The sequence below is a fragment of the Amblyomma mixtum genome, chromosome 6, assembly GCF_055824585.1.
Source record: "Amblyomma mixtum isolate Tamu chromosome 6, ASM5582458v1, whole genome shotgun sequence".
In the NCBI taxonomy this organism is placed as follows: domain Eukaryota; kingdom Metazoa; phylum Arthropoda; class Arachnida; order Ixodida; family Ixodidae; genus Amblyomma; species Amblyomma mixtum.
Window position 1 is genome coordinate 53,574,024 of NC_143017.1, and position 19,601 is coordinate 53,593,624.

Genomic DNA, 19,601 nt, shown 5'->3' on the forward strand with positions numbered 1-19,601 from the left:
ACTTGCGCATGATTTATTTGTAACAAGAGTAGTGTGAACCTTAGCCGCCTGCCTACCTCCATCAAACACTTCATCAAACACTTCAAACACTGCTGCATTATCAACCGCTGTTGTTTTCTTTAACTTTTATGTTACTCAGCACAGTGTTTTAGTCTGGTCTCTCAAGACCCCTCTCTGTATAATGCCCTTGGCCGTGGAAAGTGCAAAGAAAAAATAAATAAATTACAAATCTCTTACCTCTTTGTACGAAGTCGACGTGAAATCTCCTACGTAGGACCCCGTTTCATCCAGGGTGAACGACAGCTGCTCAACTCGAAAGCTGAACGTCTTCGGCGCTTCAGGAACATCTCTTTCACTCGCTTCGTTATTGCAGTACATTTGCCGCGGTGCCTGAAGGGAGAGACCAGTAAATTATTAAGCTCAGTGCAATCAGTTAATTACGACCTGTGTTGCCACTGTGCCATAAAACACCAAATACTACTACTACCATCTGTACAATCATTACTTTCGGGACCGATTCATCATGCTCTGTCTCAAAGACATTTGACATTGTTGTTGAAGGCAGAGTGCATGCTGACTGCAGTAACCGGGAAAGGACGGCCCCTCGCACGAATCGCACTGGCGCACAAAAACCTTTGCCCCCCCCCCCTTTACCTACGATGCACGCCCCTTCAAGCAAAAATAACGTGCATTATTACTCGCGTCTTCCGCGTATTACTCGCGTATTACTCGCGACGCCTTTCGCAAAACTTCATTTTACTGTCATGCGGTTGAAAAAAATATACTGTTCGTCAGCTTTTTAGCCACTGAGTTTGTCCTATTTATTATGAGAGAATTTTTAGACATGGAAGTGCTCATAAATGTTGCAGAGTGTGAATTATTTAAACTAGAACACACAACAAGTGGTGAATAATACGGAAGACGCCCATATTTTCGCCCTTGTACTGAGAAATAGTTGAAGTAATCAATCACGACAAGAACCCCTTGACTGACGACAAGTAGAAAATTAGGAAAGCAATCATTTTACTGGCGACAGGTTTTGTGAAAAGTGGCCGGGCGTATGTGTTCAAGAAAAGCACCGCTCCCGCGCGGAATATCCGCAAAAGGCAGTCGAGTTCTCGCCACACAAGATTTAGCAGCGTAAGATAAGGCTAGTAATGTCTCTAAAGTAGTGAGCCATTCCAACTGACGGGCGTCTTTTGGAGTAATGGTACATATACGTGACTTCACTGCCAAATATTTATGACGACAATATTATAACATTCCTGCGAACAGAGGGACAGTTTATTACAATTGTTTTTATATTATTCGATTATTTTTTTCTCCTTGTCATTGGGCCGCCGCGGTGGCTCAGTGGTTATGGTGCTCGGCTGCTGACCCAAAAGACGCGGGTTCGATCCCGGCCGCGGCGGCTGGAATTTCTTTGGAGGAGAAATTCTAGAGGCCCGTGTACTGTGCGATGTCAGTGCACGCTAAAGAACCCCAGGTGGTCGAAATTTCCGGAGCCCTCCACTACGGCGTATCTCATAGCCTTAGTCGCTTTGGGACGTAAAACCCCCATAAACCATAAACCATAAACCAAACCTTGTCATTGGCTTTTGGTTCCAGTGACGTCGCACCGTTGTCATTGCTAGACTGAGCTATTGATAAAGAAGGAACTCACGATGTATGGCTTTCAGTCACAAGCAATAACCAAAAATTGTGTAAATTTGAAACGCAATCAGTGCCAGACTGATGTCGCTAAATTGATGCGGACATACTCCATCATTGCAAAGCCTTTTCTGTAGCAGTTGTATTAATGCTTAAAAACGGGTGCACGAAATAGTCCACACGTCAAGGAAATTATGTTTGTAGTAAAAAACAACCTCCACGTGTTATTATACTGCGTGCATAATAGCACTGAACCAATCAGTTTTATGGTTTTATTTTAGTTTTCATTGCAGCACAGAGTAATACTTCACTGAAAACTACTTAGGCCCCAAAGCTCAAATCAGAATCAGAATCATGTTCTATTTTCCAGTGCTCAATCACTTAATGGATTTCTGGGCTAAAAGCCAAGTATGTGGCTTCACAAAAGTACAGGAACCAATTACATGGCAGCAGACGCAACTGGTTGCAGCAAAACAAAATAAAATATAAAGGAAAAGGGAATAGAGCAAACATTTCGTAGTGAAAACAATACCCAAAACACATTATGCGCATACAAAAACATACGCAATCCATATTGTAAATAAAAAGTGCAAAGCAAACATTCAATAACTTTAATGCGGCAGTTTGAAATCAATTTTTGTAGAACATAGCACGGTTATTGTAATTTTACAAAATAGTTTGGCAGTTCTTTTGAATCATAACCGGCAGTGTTTCCGTATTTATTCAAAGTGCAATGTTAGAATAAAAATTTAGGGGGCACTTTGACTGTCTAAAGTGCGTAGAGGCGAAAGCGTTTTTCGCACCACTTGGGCTGCCTCTGTGGCACTGGTTACGTCACCGCTGGATGAAGTCACACATAATTAAGAACTAATTATTAAGCAATGACAAATTACTAATTAATGACTAATTACTTATTAATGACTAAATACTAATTAACTGCTAATTATTTAAGCTTCGCCTTTAGGAGTGGAACGCGACAGCGTGTTGTAGCGCTCCCAGGGAGCCCACGGAACGCCACCACCCGTTCGGCGCGATGCCTTGCCCTTTGAACGCAACGCTTTTTGAGGAACGGAAATGGCGCAGTAATTCTCTGCCGTCTCGGTGGACACCCGAACCACACCGTAGAGGAAGGGAGGAAATGGGAGTGAAAGAAGACAAAGAGGGGCCGTAATGAAGGAAATGAAAATTGTATTTGAGGAAAGGAAGTTACGCAGTAACTGTCTCACATATCTCGGTGGACAACCGTCATCGTCGGCGAGTCACCCCAGGGGTTGGATATAACGCCGTACAGACGGACGGGAGTATGAGCCATTAAAGGCTTTTGCCTTAAAAATCTTTGACCTAGCTTGGTCATGCTTCTTAAGTCACCCACTATCACAATTGGGCAACTGCGGGGACATGCCACTTTGACACCTAATACCATGAGTCTCTGCAATCGTACGCGCCGTCAGCGGTCAAGTTGTGCTCTGACTCGAACGCAGCCACGTGCCTTCGTTGTTGAAAACAAACCACCCTTGCGTTCGAAATTGAACTTCCCCCTTTAAAATGTCATCAGAGCTGAAATACGGCTGTTGGCCCTCCATATAAATGTCTGGCGCAAAAAATACAAAAAGGGCTTCAATGCTAATACTTGTTTTTAAACGTGGAAGGTGGCCAAGTGCAATTTTTAACTCCATATTTGTGGAGCTTTACCTTTGCCTAGCATAAAACTCTGGTTACATTTTCTGAAACCGCTTTATAATGAATAGCATTATCGCACTGCATTTAATTTTATTGATAACGTCTGGCTCACGACAACAATTAGAAAAAAGAAGCTTAACAACGACGCTCCAAGAGAGCTACAATAAACCTATACTGCTCAAAAATCAATGCAGCTTCTGTCAACGTGTATGCATTTTCTTCCTTTCGTGAATGTCTTTCTTTTTGCGCTGCTCTGTCTCGCCTAGAAGCTCGTTTTACTAAAAAAATATTTGACCAAACAAGAATTCTTCTGTAATATACAATCACAGTCATAAGAGACTTTCCTGAACGCATCGATACAGTTCACAGTTCATGGCAACCAATAAAGTCAGAGAAAAATAATATGCCTCCATAAACAACCGCACACTGTATAATATCACTTTATATTCACTACTTATTTGAATGTAAATAATTTTCTGATTGGTCGAACAGGTTCTTCGTGAATAAAGTACCACTAGCTTGCGGCTGCGCGAAATTCAAGTCCGCTGTTTTTAACTCAGGTTATGAGATGACGCTCATTGTGACAAAAAAATAAAGTAACTGTCATTAAGTGGTAGAATAAAGAGGTCGGACCCTAGAATAGGCCCCATTCTGATGTCTGACTTGCTTTATAGTATCATTACCAACTATTCGGGAAAGCTGAAAACCAGTGCCCCTGCACCTAGCAGCCCATACCGCTTCCAGGGTTCCCTTGGAGACATTGAGGCTAACCTTCAGGAGGCGGCGACCATAGTGGACCGTTATGCTCGCCGCTGCGGCCTCCAATGCTCCACCCAAAAGTCTGAATTTGTGCACATACGCCCCTCACCAAAGTGCACAGCCAAAAATTCATTGTCTCTCGAGACAGGTCCAATCCCTGAAAATATCGAAGTCCGGGTACTGGGGCTCTTTATACATCAAGACAGACGGTCAGAAACAACATTGGCCAAACTCCGTCAGGTGGGGGACCAGGTGGGCCGCTTGGTCCGCCGGGTTTCTAACAAGCGCGGGGGTTTACGATGTAAGGACGCCTTGCGGCTGGCGCATGCATTTGTAACCAGTCAAATTCTATATTCGACTCCATACCTCCACCTGCGGAAGCAAGACGAGGATTCACTCGAAGTCATCCTCCGCAAAATTATTGAGCGTGCTCTAGGCCTCCCCGTGACCACCTCCAACAAGCGCCTCCTGGGGCTAGGCATGGTGAACACATTTCGGGAGCTCCGGGAAGCCCACTTGACTAACCAATACACACGTCTCTCGAAGACATCGTCGGGTCGCCGCCTCCTTGCCCGACTACACATCCAACACACCACTCTCATGGAAGAGAGCGTACGTATTCCATCCCAGTGGAGATGCGCCCTCCACGTGCGCTCTCCACGTGCGCCCTTTTCCCGCGAACATGAACCGTGAGGACCATAATGGCCGGCGCCTGGCGCGGGCGGAAGCCCTGGCCCGCCACTATGGATCGAAACCCGGCGTATTCTACGTGGATGCCTCAGGCCCCCACCATGGGGGATGGTACACAGCCGCAGTCGTCCACCAATCCGAAACAGTGAACGGCCTTACTTTCCGAGCCCGTGACATAACACACGAGGAGGAGGTCGCCATTGCGTTGGCTGCATCTGATTCAAATTCAAAAACAATTATTTCCGATTCGCGAGGGGCATGTCAGAACGTTGAGCAGGGCTGGGTACCGTATCTAGCCTACCGCATTCTCCAAAACAGCGTCTACACCGGTGGCCCCGCGCACCGGCGTATCGTTAGGGATCCCGCTCACATGGGCCTTGAGGGAAATGAGGCAGCTGACGCCGCCGCCCGCGCGCTCTCACACCGGACATTCCCCTCCGACCCTGACGATCAGGAACTCGAATTTATTCCAGCTTACACCTTCAAAGACATCGTTTTACTCTATCAATCTGGCCATGGACTTTATCCCCGCCCGTCTAAAGTTTTCTCAAATGCGGAGCAGCGGCTTCTGCTCCGCCTGTATACTAATACTTTGCTCTGCCCGGCAGCTCTGAAACACTTCGACCCTTCTTTCTCGGGCAGCTGTCCGCACTGCGCGGAGAAGTCTTCGGACATCTACCACATGGTGTGGGCCTGCCCCTCCAACCCTGCTATCCCCCCTCACCCCAACCCAACCCGGGAGGACTGGGAGGCGACTCTGCTCGGCTGCTCTGACCTGCAGGCCCAACGGGCCTTGGTCGCGCGAGCCCGAGCGGCGGCCGATGCCACTGGGGTCCCGAACTAGGGACCTCCACCTAAAATTTGTACGGCTGGCCCCCTCTGGGTCAGCTCATGCATAACCTCCTGTAGTATACCTGTACATAAATGTTTTCCACCACCACCACCATGGTAAGTCTGCTTTTTGCGTTAATTAATCCGGTAGGTAATAGACTAGATATTATCGCAGGCTTTAGGTTCTACATGATCTCTCGCAGACATTAAATACACCAGAAGCAATACAAAACCGCGCCGCTAGGTTCATTCTCATTATTCTCATCATGAAGTCTCACAAAACTAACATGCGATGCTCATCTCAGAAACTTAACCAACGTCACATCGCAAGACTGTGTCTGTATTACAAATTCTATTATTATGTTCTGCACGAATCTGCTATCCCTGTCTACCGCACCTCCAGCCACACAAACCATAAAAAGACCAACTATCCTCCGCCCGCCCGCATTTCTGCATATCTGTCTTCATTTTCTGCACGAACTGCGAAAGAGTGGAATTACTCTCCCGGTCACGTCGTACTCCTCACAGACCCATCGCTATTCAAATCATAAATTCAAGCAATTGTTAAGCTCTCTAACTCTCTCCCTAATGTAATACCCTTTCAGTGGGGCCGTTGAGGTAGTAATAAATAAAGAGGCCATTGTGCGCCGGATTATAACAACGGTACAGGCGAAAAGTTCAGCCAGTCATTAATGATGCTTGCGCGCGAATGTTTGCAAATAATAATAACGGAACAGTTCGTAAGCGCTTTTTGAGCATTAGGCGGTGATGCACGACTATCGGCTATACAAGAGCTGAAGTTCTAAAGAGCGCGTAAGGTCATGGACTTGTTCCCGTTCCATGCCTTTGTACCTGGCGTCTAAACACAGTTTGCAGGGGATGCTGAGTGCATCATACTGTTTTGAGCACGGTGCTCTTCAAGAGATGGAAGAGCTCAAAGATGAAACGAGACTCTTACCTCGAAATCCTCGTCGGAGAACTCAGGCTTGGAGTCGTACCAGGCGACATTCCTAATTGTGTCCCATGGAATTACCTGTTCATGGTCCTCTAAGTCGGCGAATGTTCCTTTTTGTTCTATGCGTATGGGGACAGTTACTTCTGCGTTGGGGAACATGAATGATTCGTCTGAAACGAAATAATAGAAAATAGACCAGTCTGTAGTGAAGAAAACTGAGCAACGAAGCTAAATTCTCCTGGCATTGCGCAATAAAAGGCACTTAAAAGATGAGATGTGAACGACCCTGGCAGTTACAGGTTCATGTAGGAGTTAATCATGTTAAAGGTGGGTTTCGAAAATGCTATATATGTGCGCCGAAAAAATATCTCGATGAAAATAATATAACTACACCTCCAAAGCGTTACATTTCACAGGCCAACGCCGACCGTGGTAATGAAATACAGACCATTTACTCATCATTATATAACATAAAAGCAGCTTTCCTTTTTGACCTTATGAAGGCATTTGATACAGTCGTACATTAAGTTTTATTGCAAAACTTACACTAGTATGGCTTTACAAGAAGAACTTTGGAACGTTTCTTAAAGAACAGTAAACGTTATGTTTGCGTAAAGAACTTTTCATGTTAGCGCCTAACATTCCATTAGGCCAGTTTTGTTTTCGCTGTACGTTAATGACCTACCGTCAATTAACTGTGCTTCTAAAACCACTCTGCACGCTGGCGATACCGCACTCATTTTATCTTTTTATCTGGAAAAACTGTGACGAATATCGGAGCTGCAGTCAACAATAATGTAATAAACCTCTCAGTTTTGCTAGAGATAAATAGCCTAACGGTAAATAACACTTAATAGCTTTAAATCAAAATCTATAGTGTTTCGCCCTGCGTAATAGATTTGTTGACAGACCATTAATAAAAAGTAATTTCAAATATTTCCAATTAAAAGAAGACGACCCGATATATTGACGCAGTATTAGAATACAGCTGTGTTAAAAATGGACAATAAAAACATCTCTTCTAAATTATAATGATATTAGGCATTTTTGATAGAACAGGTGCTTGGGCAAATCGGTATGCCATCTTATTGAAAGTTGAAAGCAGCGCCCATCCTTGCTTGTCTTACCTTTCGACCCCGTCGAGTACGCGCTCTTCATCGCAGAGTGCATTATTAAGAAGTAGGGCACACTTTGAAAAGTCTGTTTTGATAATGATTCGCTTTTTCATATGTCAATGACCTTTCGTGCACTGTTCTCACAAGTGGGCTTGTACTTTTGAAACACATTTGGATTCTATTATACGTCTCCAGAAATAGGCTTACGCATTATGACGTTTTCTAGCATGCACAACCAAGGCTCCTATCTCAAGAACTTGAAATACTTCCGTTTCTGCTTGTGTTTCAATTAAATGTGTCTATTGCAGTCCTTTGCATAATCTGCAACAATTATCCTCTCACGGAAAATATGTATGCCAAATATTAACGCTAGGACTGCCCGTGCACTGTGCGATGTCAGTGCAGAGATAGACAGCAGTGTTAGTTGAGTAAGCAGACTCTCACAATCAGCCATTAAGAGCCACCTGCCAGGGTGGTAGGGTGGGTGCGTTGTCTATCCAGTGTCCGGAACGCACTCAAGGTTACCGTCGCCAAGCCGCGTTCAGTTGCCCTATACGGCCACACCTTTCGCCACACCGATACGGCCACACCACAGGTTCAGCAGCAGTTGAACCACAGCAAATTGTTTCTTGTTAATATATAGTTTTACATGCATTTTGTTGCGAAAGCAACACTACGCTAGTCGCTGAACCATTTCGCGGAGCTCTGGAAAGGCTAAGCTGCGCATGCGCGAGGAGCTGGTGACGTCACACGGCGCACAGCTGGCGCGCCGGGGCCGCCGCCACCGCCGCGCGCTCTCCATCGTCTCGCCGCGACAGTCTCCCTCTCTCTCTCTCTCCGTCTTCCTTTCCTCAAATACAATTTCCATTTTCTTCATTGCGGCCCCTCTTTCTCTTTCTTCTTTCACTCCCACTTCCTCCGTTCCTCTAAGGTGCAGTTCGGGCGTCCACCGAGACGGCAGAGAATTACTGCGCCATTTCCTTTCCTCAAAACGCGTTGAGTACAAAGGGCAAAGCATCGCGCCAACGGGTGATGGTGTTCCGTGGACTCCCTGGCAGCGCTACAACACGCTGTCGCGTTCCACTGCTAAAGGCGAAGCATAAGCGTCAATCATTAGAAGGTAATTAGTATTCAGTCATTAATTAGTACTTAACCACTAATTACTAATTTGTCATTGCTTAGTAATTAGTCAATAATTATGTGTGACGTCATCCAGTGGTTATGTCATCAGTGCCAAAGAGGCAAAGTGGTGCGGAAAATGCTTTCGCCTCTATGCACTTTACACAGTCAAAGTGCCCTTGAATTTTTCCCAATTTTTCTTTTCGCATCTGACTACCATAATTTTGTGTAGTGTTTTGTTATATTATTCTGCTGAAAAGCGTGTATGACTATGGGCGTCCGCTAGCTTCGTCTGTGAGCCCAACAGGTTTTCATGTACTGCAATTGTAGCGATAGCTACACTACGCCAGCCGCTTCGCGAGGTCAGCGTGGCTGCGCGCTGAGCCGTGGCACCACCGCCTCGCCAACTGTGCGCATGCGCGGAGTGACGTCATAGCCCGAAGCTAATGTGCGCCCCGCGCGCCTCGCCGCAGCGTACCGTAGTGCCATAGTCCTTCAATGCTTTGAAAAAGGCATTGAATGACTATGGTAGTGCCGACGGCGGAGCAGACGCAGCCCGCCTCGTCAGTTGTGCGCATGCGCGGAGTGACGTCAGAGCACGCAGCTGGTGTGCGCGCCGCGCGCCGACATTACGGTTGCATTTCGAGCCTTCTGCTTGGCGGTGCCATGGCCGCTGTGGCGGTGGTGGTGATGGTGGTGAAAACATTTATTCAGAAGGGACAGGAGGTATGTTTGGATCAGCCCGTAAGGGACCGATCCTTACAAACACTAGCGGCGCCATGGCTGGGCACGCGGTTGGTCACTTGGTGCGGAGCAGCTGCCGGCAGTGCGGTAAATAAAAAAAATGGTTTTTGAGGAAAGTAATGGCGCAGTATTTGTCGCACATATCTCGGCGGACACCTGAACCGCGCCGTAAGGGAAGGGAGGAAGGTGGGAGTGAAAGAAAGAGAGAAAGAAGTGCCGTAGTGGAGGTCTCCGGAATTATTTCGACCACCTGGGGTTCTTTAACGTGCACTGACATCGCCCATCACACGGGCGCCTGTTGCGTTTCGCCTCCATGGAAACGTGGCCGCTGTGGTCGGGTTCGAACCCGGGTACTCCGGCTCGGTAGACGAGCGCCTTACCACTGAGCCTCCGCGGCGCGCCAGCGAAACCGAGTGAAGGAGGAGAGAGTGAAACCACGTCCAGGGACGAGGACATCTGTAGGATGTTATCAATTGCGGTGGGGTGTTTTGATGGATAATCAAAGCAGTGGTCGAAAGGAGCGAAAGTGCCTTTGCCAGACTCCCATTTTTTTCAGGCCCATCAATCATTATGACCATCAGCCTGAGTATGTCCACTGCAGGACAAAGGTCTCTCCCATACCTCTCTGATTAACCCTCCCCTGTGCCAGCTGCGGCCACCTTATCTCCACAAACTTCTTAATCTCATCCACCCACCTGACTATCTGCCACCCCCTACTACGCTTGGCTTCTCTTGGAATCCAGTCAGTTATCCTTAACGACCATTCACTTATGCTTTCAGATGAATACTGAGCAAAAGGCAAGCCCTGCCTTGCGGACCACACAGCGAGACCACCGGTAGCAGTGGTTGCGCACAAGGTAGCAGTGGCACAGCTTTAAGCGAAGAAAAAAACAAGACAGGTACTAAACAGAAGAGGAAAAAAAAATTCATGAATACTTGTCTCCTTTGGAGGTCAGATTGACGCGTTAGGTTCTGTATGAATATACTGTAAACATATTGGGGATCTTTTTCGCAGCTGAGTTGTGTAAGACTATAACATCTGTGATTTATCAGCCACCGGTCAATTACATAAAAGCTTTTTAATAATTCACTGAATGCAACAAGCCGCTTCCTTAGTTCCCTGTTTCGCACAGACAACCAGCTAGCTTACCGGCTCACAACAATGTGCCGAAAATTTCTGCGGAGGTCGATTTCAGTCAAAAGGATATGCATATGACGGAACGTGATCAGTACAGGATGCTACAGCATCGTTCAATGATCGACAAAATTCTTTGCAGAGGTTGGAGGGAAACTAAGGATCATAGGTTTAGTTTAGCTGTAGGCATAGTTTAGTTCCATATTTATTTCGCTGAAACACAAGCCGCTCGTTTCACGTTGTGCAGTTTATGGTGTCTAAAGGGCGCCAGCTTAACTCAAGGATGCGCCAATACCAAGTGCTTTTCAGAAAGTGCGCTTTAAATCAGCTGGTGTTTATAGCTAAAGCAACTACCGGCGAGACAACAGTGGTGAAACGGGAACATCACGGAAAAAAAAAATTTTACATTATTTGTATTACATGAACATGCATTACACGCATAAACACACAAAAAATAATGAACAGCGGTCTGTGGGCTGATGTGAACCGAAAATTGAGCTGGCTGTGAGGAAAATGGAATGTCTACAGTGATTAACGCGGCAAGTTTTTATATAGTACGTAGGCCACGCAGAAGGCTCTTGATAAATATGCACGCGATAGAAACTCGCTCGAGGAGAACTTGTTCGCAGTTAGTGTATTGCAGAAACGCATGCAACAGCACCGCTGTAGTCACGAATCTTTTCATCTATCCCTCTAATCTTTTTCTCCCGCGTTCCGCTTTGACCGGCTCTTTGTTTGATATCACTGCTAGATTTATCTTATCTGCGGTACCGCGCAAGGCAGGAACAAAGGATTTCGCAAGCTGTCGCTACACTGATGCGCCTGCAGAGCGCAGTGGGAGGGGTGAGACTATGGATTTGGTGCCGATTGTGGGGTTTTAAGCTCCCAAGCAACACAGGCTGTGGGGGACGCCGTAGCGGAGGGTTCCGGATTAATTTAGACCATTTGGGGTTTTTTTAACGTGCGCTCACATTTCACATCCCTAGGGCGCTTTTGCATTTCACCTCCATTGAAATACGGCCCGCCGCGGCTGGGATCGAACCCAAGACCTTGGGATCAGCAGCCAAACACCAAAGCCACTAGGCCATCGCGGCGGGTGGAGGAGTGCGAGTGTATATCAGCGATTCTGCGTAAAAGGCGATAGTTTTACTTGCACAAACAGAATGTGAACAATACAAGAATCTTATTTCATTCCCTGCCTATTTCGTTCCCTGTTTCAATCGCTGTGTTATCACGGTTACTAAGAGATGATGATCTCAATAACCACTCACTCAGTTACTCATTTATTGAGCACAGAAGGTTAAAGAGATGGACCTCGTTAAGATAAATGTGCGAAAAAGGCGAAGGCAACCCGAATTGAAGCTCTTTTCTGTTCAATGACTGTTCAGCAAATGTTTGCTTCCTTTCTATAAGTCTTCCATTTATTATGTAATGAAAAGAGGCCAGCGCTGTAAAACATCTTTTTCATATTTATAACGCTGAGCACGTCTCTGCCTTGGACATATAAACATTTTTAATCCCTGGTCTAGAAGCACGATAGCCTCAGGAGCTTGCAAAGCATAAAATACTTATATCAGACTCACAAAAAGCACACAACGACAAGTAGATTACAGAGCATGACGGCGCGTTACTCTCGCAAAGACCCGTTAACATAAATAAATTAGCTGATCGCCATAAAGCAAACCTCGATTGGTGACCTCTGTTAGCGCTTTTAGTTTGTTCAGTACTTTCAGGCTTTTCTCGCTTTTTTGGCATGCCCTATTTTAGTGAATTTATCGCCAGCCAATTCTGTGATCTTGGGCTCACTGGCTTCTTGAAATTTTTCGGATACATTTTTTTTTGTCTTGCTAAATTTCTTTGCGCCATTCTTGCCGCTGCTACTGTGCGTTTTTTAATATAGGACACAGAAGCTCGTCAAGCTCGTCGGAGCTTTCCGCATTGTATTCTGTTTTCTTTTGCTGAGAATAAATACGATTTATTTATTTATTTATTTATTTATTTATTTATTTATTTATTTATTTATTTATTTATTTGTTCATTTTGTTTATGAGCTTTAACGTCCCGAAGGCTACCAGGGACGCCGTAGTGAAGGGCTCCGGAAAGTTAGACCACCTGAGGTTCTTTAATGTGCACTGACATCGCACATTACACGAGCCTCTGTAATTTTGCCTCCATAGAAATTCGACCGCCGCGGCCGATTTCGAACCCGCGTCTTTCGGGTCATCAGCCGAAGGCCATAACCACTGAGCTACCGTGGTGGCTGGATTGATTGATTGATTGATCGATTGATTGATTGATTGATTGATTGATTGATTGATTGATTGATTGATTGATTGATTGATTGATTGATTGATTGATTGATTGATTGATTGATTGATTGATTGATTGATTGATTGATTGAGTAGACACTCACTGGCTGACCAGTAGTAGCGCATCAGGTAGGTGGCATCGTCGAACTTGTCGTAGGCGCAGCTCTCGAACAGGTTGGCGGGCAGGTGGCGCGTCTCTTCGCCGGTGGCCTCCCGCACGAAGCGGGCGCGGTAGGGTCCGCCGAAGCGCAGTGCCTCCTGCGAGCTGTCCATGCGCGAACGGTGGGGCCGATCGCCGCGGTACTTGAAGCCGAAGGGCAGCTGCGAGCCGTGGAAGTCGGCCATCTCGGTGATCTCGCAGTTCTCCTGGCTCTCCGGGTCCAGCGACGGCTTAGCTGCGCCAACGCCACACACTGCGCTACGACTGCGTTCGTGTCCCACCGACCTCGCATAGCACAAACACGATGGCTGTGCGAAAGAATGCCTGTGGCACGAGAGTCGATTGTAACTACTGAAGGAAACGGTTAAGTTGTGCCATACTGATACAGTCGGATGCAAGTTGAGAACGCAGCGGTTATCCCTGTCAAAGGACCACCTTCCAGCCAGTGGCGTCGGCCGATTCTTATTACCATGCAAGTGTGACAAAGCAGGGAGTGGTTGATGAAGGGGGATTATCCCTTTCCTCCATGGTCGGATATAGGCTCCTCTCTCCCTTCTGGCGCCGCTCCCTGTATTGTCACGCTAGCAGAGCCATGAGAATCGGCCGACGCCAATGGATGGAAGGGGATCCTTCGACTGGGAAAAGCCGCTGCGTTCTTAAGCTCTATCTGACTATAGGTGGTTGTGTGCACTGCAAGTATAGTTTAATTTTTTGTAGTCCGGAGACAACTTGCGTCACATCTCGCTTCAGAGCTTTTGTTTTTGTTTTGTGCCCTCATTTAATATACTGAATGCTGGCTAGTTCTCAATTCTTGATCTTCTTGGTCATGGTCATTGCTTTGATCAGTTCGTCAATTCTTGGTCATTTTCTCGATAACATTTGTGGCGGTAGGAGTAATAGACCACTGTTTCGTGCATCTTTAAAAAGTTTTTTACAGAGCCAGAAATAGAAACTCCCTTTGTTTAAAATGTATCATCCCTGGCTATTGTCCTCACGAGATTAGAGACATACGTCTTATCGGAGCTGCTTTGTAGATATCTTCATGCATAAATAAGCCGCGGTAGCGGCACGGTTGCGTAGCTGAGCTTTAAGTAAGTATAAGTAGAAAAGAGTTCCTGATTGTTGCATTCAAACTGTTTCGTTACATAGGGTTCGCTGATAACACATGCAGTATTTCTTTCTTTTATCTCTGATTACAAAAAATATTTACCTAAAATGAGTAAATATTAAAGCTGACGCACCCTTTGTTCGCGTTGAACAAAAATCCATTCGGATTGAGGTGCCTCGGTAGAAAGGGGGGCCTTTTCTTTCGATAACTACTGGCGCGGTTTTGAATGTTATTTGCATCTGCACAGTTCACACTAAAACGCAAGCTTCACCTTGACAAAATACGCTGTAACGAAATTACTCTTGTCATTGAAAGCTAAAAAAAAGAGAGGATCTCATTTAGTCTCGATAGACGCATAGCTTCTGTAGCGCATTGATTATAGCGAAATACTTCCTATAAATTTCAAAACAACGCTCGCGTTGGAGTTCTTTTGAATCTGCTGAAGCCTCTTCCTGTTTGAATTGAGCCTTTGAATTTTATTCTCTCCAGCCTTTTGCCCAAATGAGCAAAGACCAGTTTCGAACACACACAGAGGCATTTTGTCCACATGTTCAGCTTTTGTTGCTTCGAGAGCATCTCTACTTTAAAAGTGAAGAGAGAATAAGCCCGACTTGTACAAAGAACTGAACACGCTGGCGGGAGTTCCTTTTTTTTCTCATTGTTCGTTCTGAGTTAGCTAGTCAGATCCAGCTTGGCATTATCGGTCTCGACGTCTCTTCACGACAGTCGGCTTCCCCATTAGGACTAACAGCCTTCCTTCACACTATCATTTCGCATAAGGAGCCAATAATGTTCTTTGTGGATTTCAAATAGCCAGCCACGTCACCGGGCACTTTCGTATCCTCTTCAGCCTGCAACCACTGCGCGCTGATGTACATTTCCTCGAGCTTAGGACCTTAGAGAACAGCTCTTTTTTAGGCTCAGACTTGGTCTCTGTTGCGGCTGCGTTGTGTTGCCTTCGTACGTCTCCCATCCTGCCTTTTCTGACAATGCGAGTAAAGCTGAAAAGGTCCTCTACTTTGTTCTGTATTATGGTTGTTCAAGGCGTGTTATACTGCCGTAGAAAAAGCGAACACTGAGAATGGCACGGACAGACGCGATATGTTGCGCATGTTCCCTACTGCGGTAAGCGCTATGCCAGGGCAGTAAAGAATAAATTGCAAAAGGCGTCGGGCTCGTCAGTGATCTACAATGATCTATTTTGTTGTCAGGGTTATTTCGGCCAAAAATGCAATAAATAGTCTTGTCCTTTTGTCGTAAGGACAGACTTTTCTCAAGTACTGAAGTATTTTTCTGTGCTTCTGTCACTACGACAATCGACAGCACAATACTACAGAAAATTCTGTTCTTGCAACAAAAATATCTGTTGGTACCGCAAGCTGAGCGCCAAAGATACTACAAGATATCTGTTGCGACGGCAGAAAATTTTCGACAATGTTTTCTGATCGAGTCGTAATTACACCTGCACAAAGCGTTACCTGTCTTTCTTCATCGGTCCGAGCGTTCGCTTTTTCTGAAGCAGTACACCACGCCTTATTCCTCCCATGACAGGATTTGCAGTTTTTGTGGTGCACAGACTTCGTCGTTTCTTACCTCCAGGCCTGTCGGAGCTGTAAGTGGTCACCGTCTCTCTGAAATAGTCGTATATGTTGACAATCTTTTGACCGCGCAACACAGCCGAGAGCTTGGCGCGCAGGTTCTCACTGTCGAAATACTCCTCTATCCAGGCGGTCTGGTTGTGCACCAAGTCTATCCACTCATACTTCATGATGTAGCTCTCTGGTATCACAGGGGGAAGCGGACCTGCAATAACATATTGGGTGCTGTAATTAATACTCGCCAAAGTTTAATACATAATAAGGGAGTAATTACTCACTGACATCCACCCCAGCGCAGCCATACGGCTGCAAAGGAAAGCTATACAGCTTTCTCAGAAACTTCGTAGTAAAAGAAAAATTCGTCCTTGTGCGCGGTTCGAACTCGGGACCAGGATGAATTTTTCTTTAACTACGAAGTTTCTGATAAAGCTGTATACCTTTCCTTTGTAGCTGTATGGCTGCGCTCGGGTGGATGTCAATGAGTAATTATTCCCTCATTACAAATCTACTCCACCTTGGGGGATTCCCCTAAACATTTGACCAGCTTACTATATGTTCTTGATTTGACGATATTGGGAGCTTTATTTGGAATACTGTTGAGCGAAACGGAACACGGTTGAAGGATGAATGCGGCCGCAATGGAGGTTTACTAATTTCATTTCTGAACGCTGGCGATTTTGATGAGGCCAGTTCTCACTGCAGCATCACAGTGGGCCGTTCAGGTCAACGAATGGTGTATACAGCCATAGATTTTCCAGAGAATGGTATAATGGCTCTAATAGCTTTCGTGGTCACTGCTATTTCTCTCGCGCGCAATTTTTTCGATAAAAAAAAATGATGACGCGAGTAAAACAGCGTAACTTTAAATACCTCAGAAGTGCCTGCAGAGTACAATCTGCAGGGAAATAAGGCCATGAAAAAACAATACAAAAAACAAAAGTTGTCGCGGGCGCTGTGAACGTCATTAGATGCACAGAAGAACATCTGGTCTCGGACCGCTTTAAACTAGTCTCGTTTTCAACTCACTTTAGTTTTGTGCACTCATTTTCGTTTAAACAAACGACAGTGGTATATACACTCGCGTCCTTCATCTCTACATTATCAAGACTCGGCTTGGCGCTTGCTAGAGAAATAAACAGGGTGTAAAAGCAAACAGTGCCTTTGGAGAATTTCTTCGCAATACAAAACGTTAATACCATTCAACTACTAAGTCCCTGCAGTCGCGACAACAGAGGCGAAAGCTAAAGTTTCAACGAAGGGCATTGCTCACCGCATGAATAAGTTGGTTCCTCGCACACCGACAAATCCTTAATTCCCAGGGACGAGCAGACGATGCCGAGCACCGTCGCTGCTTTGCTGTGTAAGGAAAGAGAAAATTCCCATTTCATGTAGTATTAACACTTCGGTGCATAACACATGCAAGTAATTGGCGGCTGGCTCGATCTGTGTTAGCGACGCAGTTGTGCCATCAAGGGAAAGTTTTATTTTATGAACATAGAGCTAAGAACAGTTCAGAGATGAACAGACAGAAAAAATAAACACTTTATAACGAGAACAAAAACACGCACTACTTCATAATTTTCCGCTCTCGATCCTAACGTCTTGAAAATCGAGTTCATGCGATTCAAAGCAGCTTCGACCGGTCACTGTGGGCGAGGAGACGACAATTTTGTAATTGAAATAAATTACTATGGCGGTATGGAGTGTTTAGGATGTTCTCAAAGTCGTGCCGCATTGGCGTTTGCAGGATCAAATGGAAAGTGCGGTCCTTCGCCGGCAAAGAATGCATTTTAGTGTGGTTTTAGAGGAACAGCTGCGTACACATCACATGGCTGTAATACTCTCCGATCAACCCAAATAGTAAAGTATTCGCATGCTATTTACTGATTAACTCGACTATATTATCACGTGTTTCTCGCTGATAAACGGTATTTTAAGAGTGACTGGATGTTCACAGCAACGCAGTGTTGTACAGATCTTTCTATGCAGGTTTACCGTTGACGTATCTACATGATGCGGGATTCCTTTAATGCCTTTAATGAATGACCCCCCCCCCCCCCCTCTTCCAGGCTTCATGACGAGAAATTTTATTCTTGCAGACTTTTTTTCTTTCCAGGTAATGTAGTATTAAAGATAATAACCGATTATAATATGACACAATGCCAAAACACGTAGTTATAAATTATCCGTCTGCACTGGCAGAATCACGCTATTGGCTGACAGATAAGTTGAAAAATTTTTTGCAAGAAACTTTTCTACACGACATTAAAGAGCCGGAGTACAAATATATGAATTCTTGCTGCACTCAAAACCTCGGTCAGTAGAGAGAAATAATTTAGTTTAGTTGAGTACTGCTCATGAAGCATAGGGCGTCAAATGCGTTTCCTTGAAGTTGAATAAGTGCTTAATTAAGTGAAGTAAGAAAAGAACTAACGTAAAAACTCAAATATGCGTAAACGACAGGACGGCATTAGAAATCTAGCGTAAAAGTAAAGGTTAACGCCTAACTAACAAAATTCTGCGCTTCCTTATAGTGTTGTATAACCGATGAATTAAGCAAGAGCAACTATATAGGTGCACATTAAGCGCAATTATGGGGTCGTTGTTGGCGGTGTATCTTCTTTCGCCGTCAGATTATTTTGACTGTGTAGTAAAATGCAAAATAAGAGCCCCCCCCCCCCTTCCCCTCTTAATTTCCTGCACAGCAAACATCATTACACGCGTGCTACACTACAAAGGAGAAGCATGAATGTACGTTGTGCACAATACAAGCAACAAGGCTTGTTACGCAGAAAAGTACTAAACGAGGCAAACACTCGGATATAAAAGCACGAACGGATGCACAAAGAAAGAATCTAAAGACAAAAAAGAGAAGCAAAAGAGTCTTAGTTGTGGTAAGCATATGCTGCAGTTAGGTTCGGGAACCGCCATGTGTCAAGATAAAAAGTGTAAAAGGTTTACTTACAGCCACCCCTCCATACCTCCGTTTCAATAGAGATTCTCGTTCGTTCACAGCGACGACATACTGTCGTACAGGGGGCGGTGCCGACGGTATCGCGCGGGGCTCTCGCTCCACTATTACACCCCTGGTTTTATCGGCATGCTTTTCCCTTCAGCTGTATCTTTCGAGCGAACGCTGTAGATAAGCACCTTGCTATCGCACTTCCATTGTGTCGGACGAGTATTACAGGAGATACGCCCTCAGTGACACCGTTCCGAACAATTCAGTTTTTGGCTGAAAAGGCATGCGTGTGAACTTGGATATGTATGCAAGTTAGCAACCTTAGTGCACTTTACAGGTGACCGATGTGAATCAATCAAAAGGAGATGGAAACCGCTTTTCACCAGCTTCAACGCTTGGCCTCTCTACTGACATGAATGTTAGTAGAGAGGAGGTATTTGCATTAAAATATTTATCTCGTCTTTACCAGGTACTCAATAAAAAAAACTTGCATCTCAGGTGCAGCTTGCTAAGGGAAGGGGTGTTGAGTAATGCTGAAGAACGCGGAGAAATTGAAAGAAAACGTGAACACATGTGCACCTCGGGTGCATAGAATAAAGAGGCATATAAATAAAACACATCAATATCCACAACTGGAAGTCGAACCCCCAAGGGCGCGAACAGGTCAGCTTCAAAGGCCGCTGCGCTCTCGCGCTGTACATCGCAGAGCGTCGTCTTCGTGTAATTCTACCTGCTCTAACCCGCGGCAGTGCCTGCTCATCGTCGTCTTTTGCGCAAAACAAATGC

The 19,601-nt window shown here is 45.4% G+C and overlaps 1 protein-coding gene across 2 annotated transcripts in view; it reads right to left on the reverse strand.

Annotated features, from left to right (window-relative positions):
• The window catches only part of LOC149339141 (uncharacterized), a 43,163-nt gene extending 24,217 nt beyond the window's left edge, over positions 1 to 18,946 (reverse strand). Inside the window, exons 1-6 of one of the 2 annotated variants that reach the window (XM_089547964.1) lie at positions 18,819 to 18,946; positions 17,124 to 17,209; positions 15,849 to 16,058; positions 13,092 to 13,382; positions 6,569 to 6,735; positions 238 to 390 (exon numbers count right to left, since the gene is read on the reverse strand). In XM_089547964.1, the coding sequence (XP_089404090.1) occupies positions 238 to 390; positions 6,569 to 6,735; positions 13,092 to 13,382; positions 15,849 to 16,058; positions 17,124 to 17,209; positions 18,819 to 18,832 (921 nt within the window). In that variant the 5' untranslated portion in view covers positions 18,833 to 18,946. The remainder of the gene's footprint in view (positions 1 to 237; positions 391 to 6,568; positions 6,736 to 13,091; positions 13,383 to 15,848; positions 16,059 to 17,123; positions 17,210 to 18,818) is intronic. The other variant, XM_089547965.1, reaches the window with a different exon arrangement.
• Between the last annotated feature and the right edge of the window lie 655 nt (positions 18,947 to 19,601).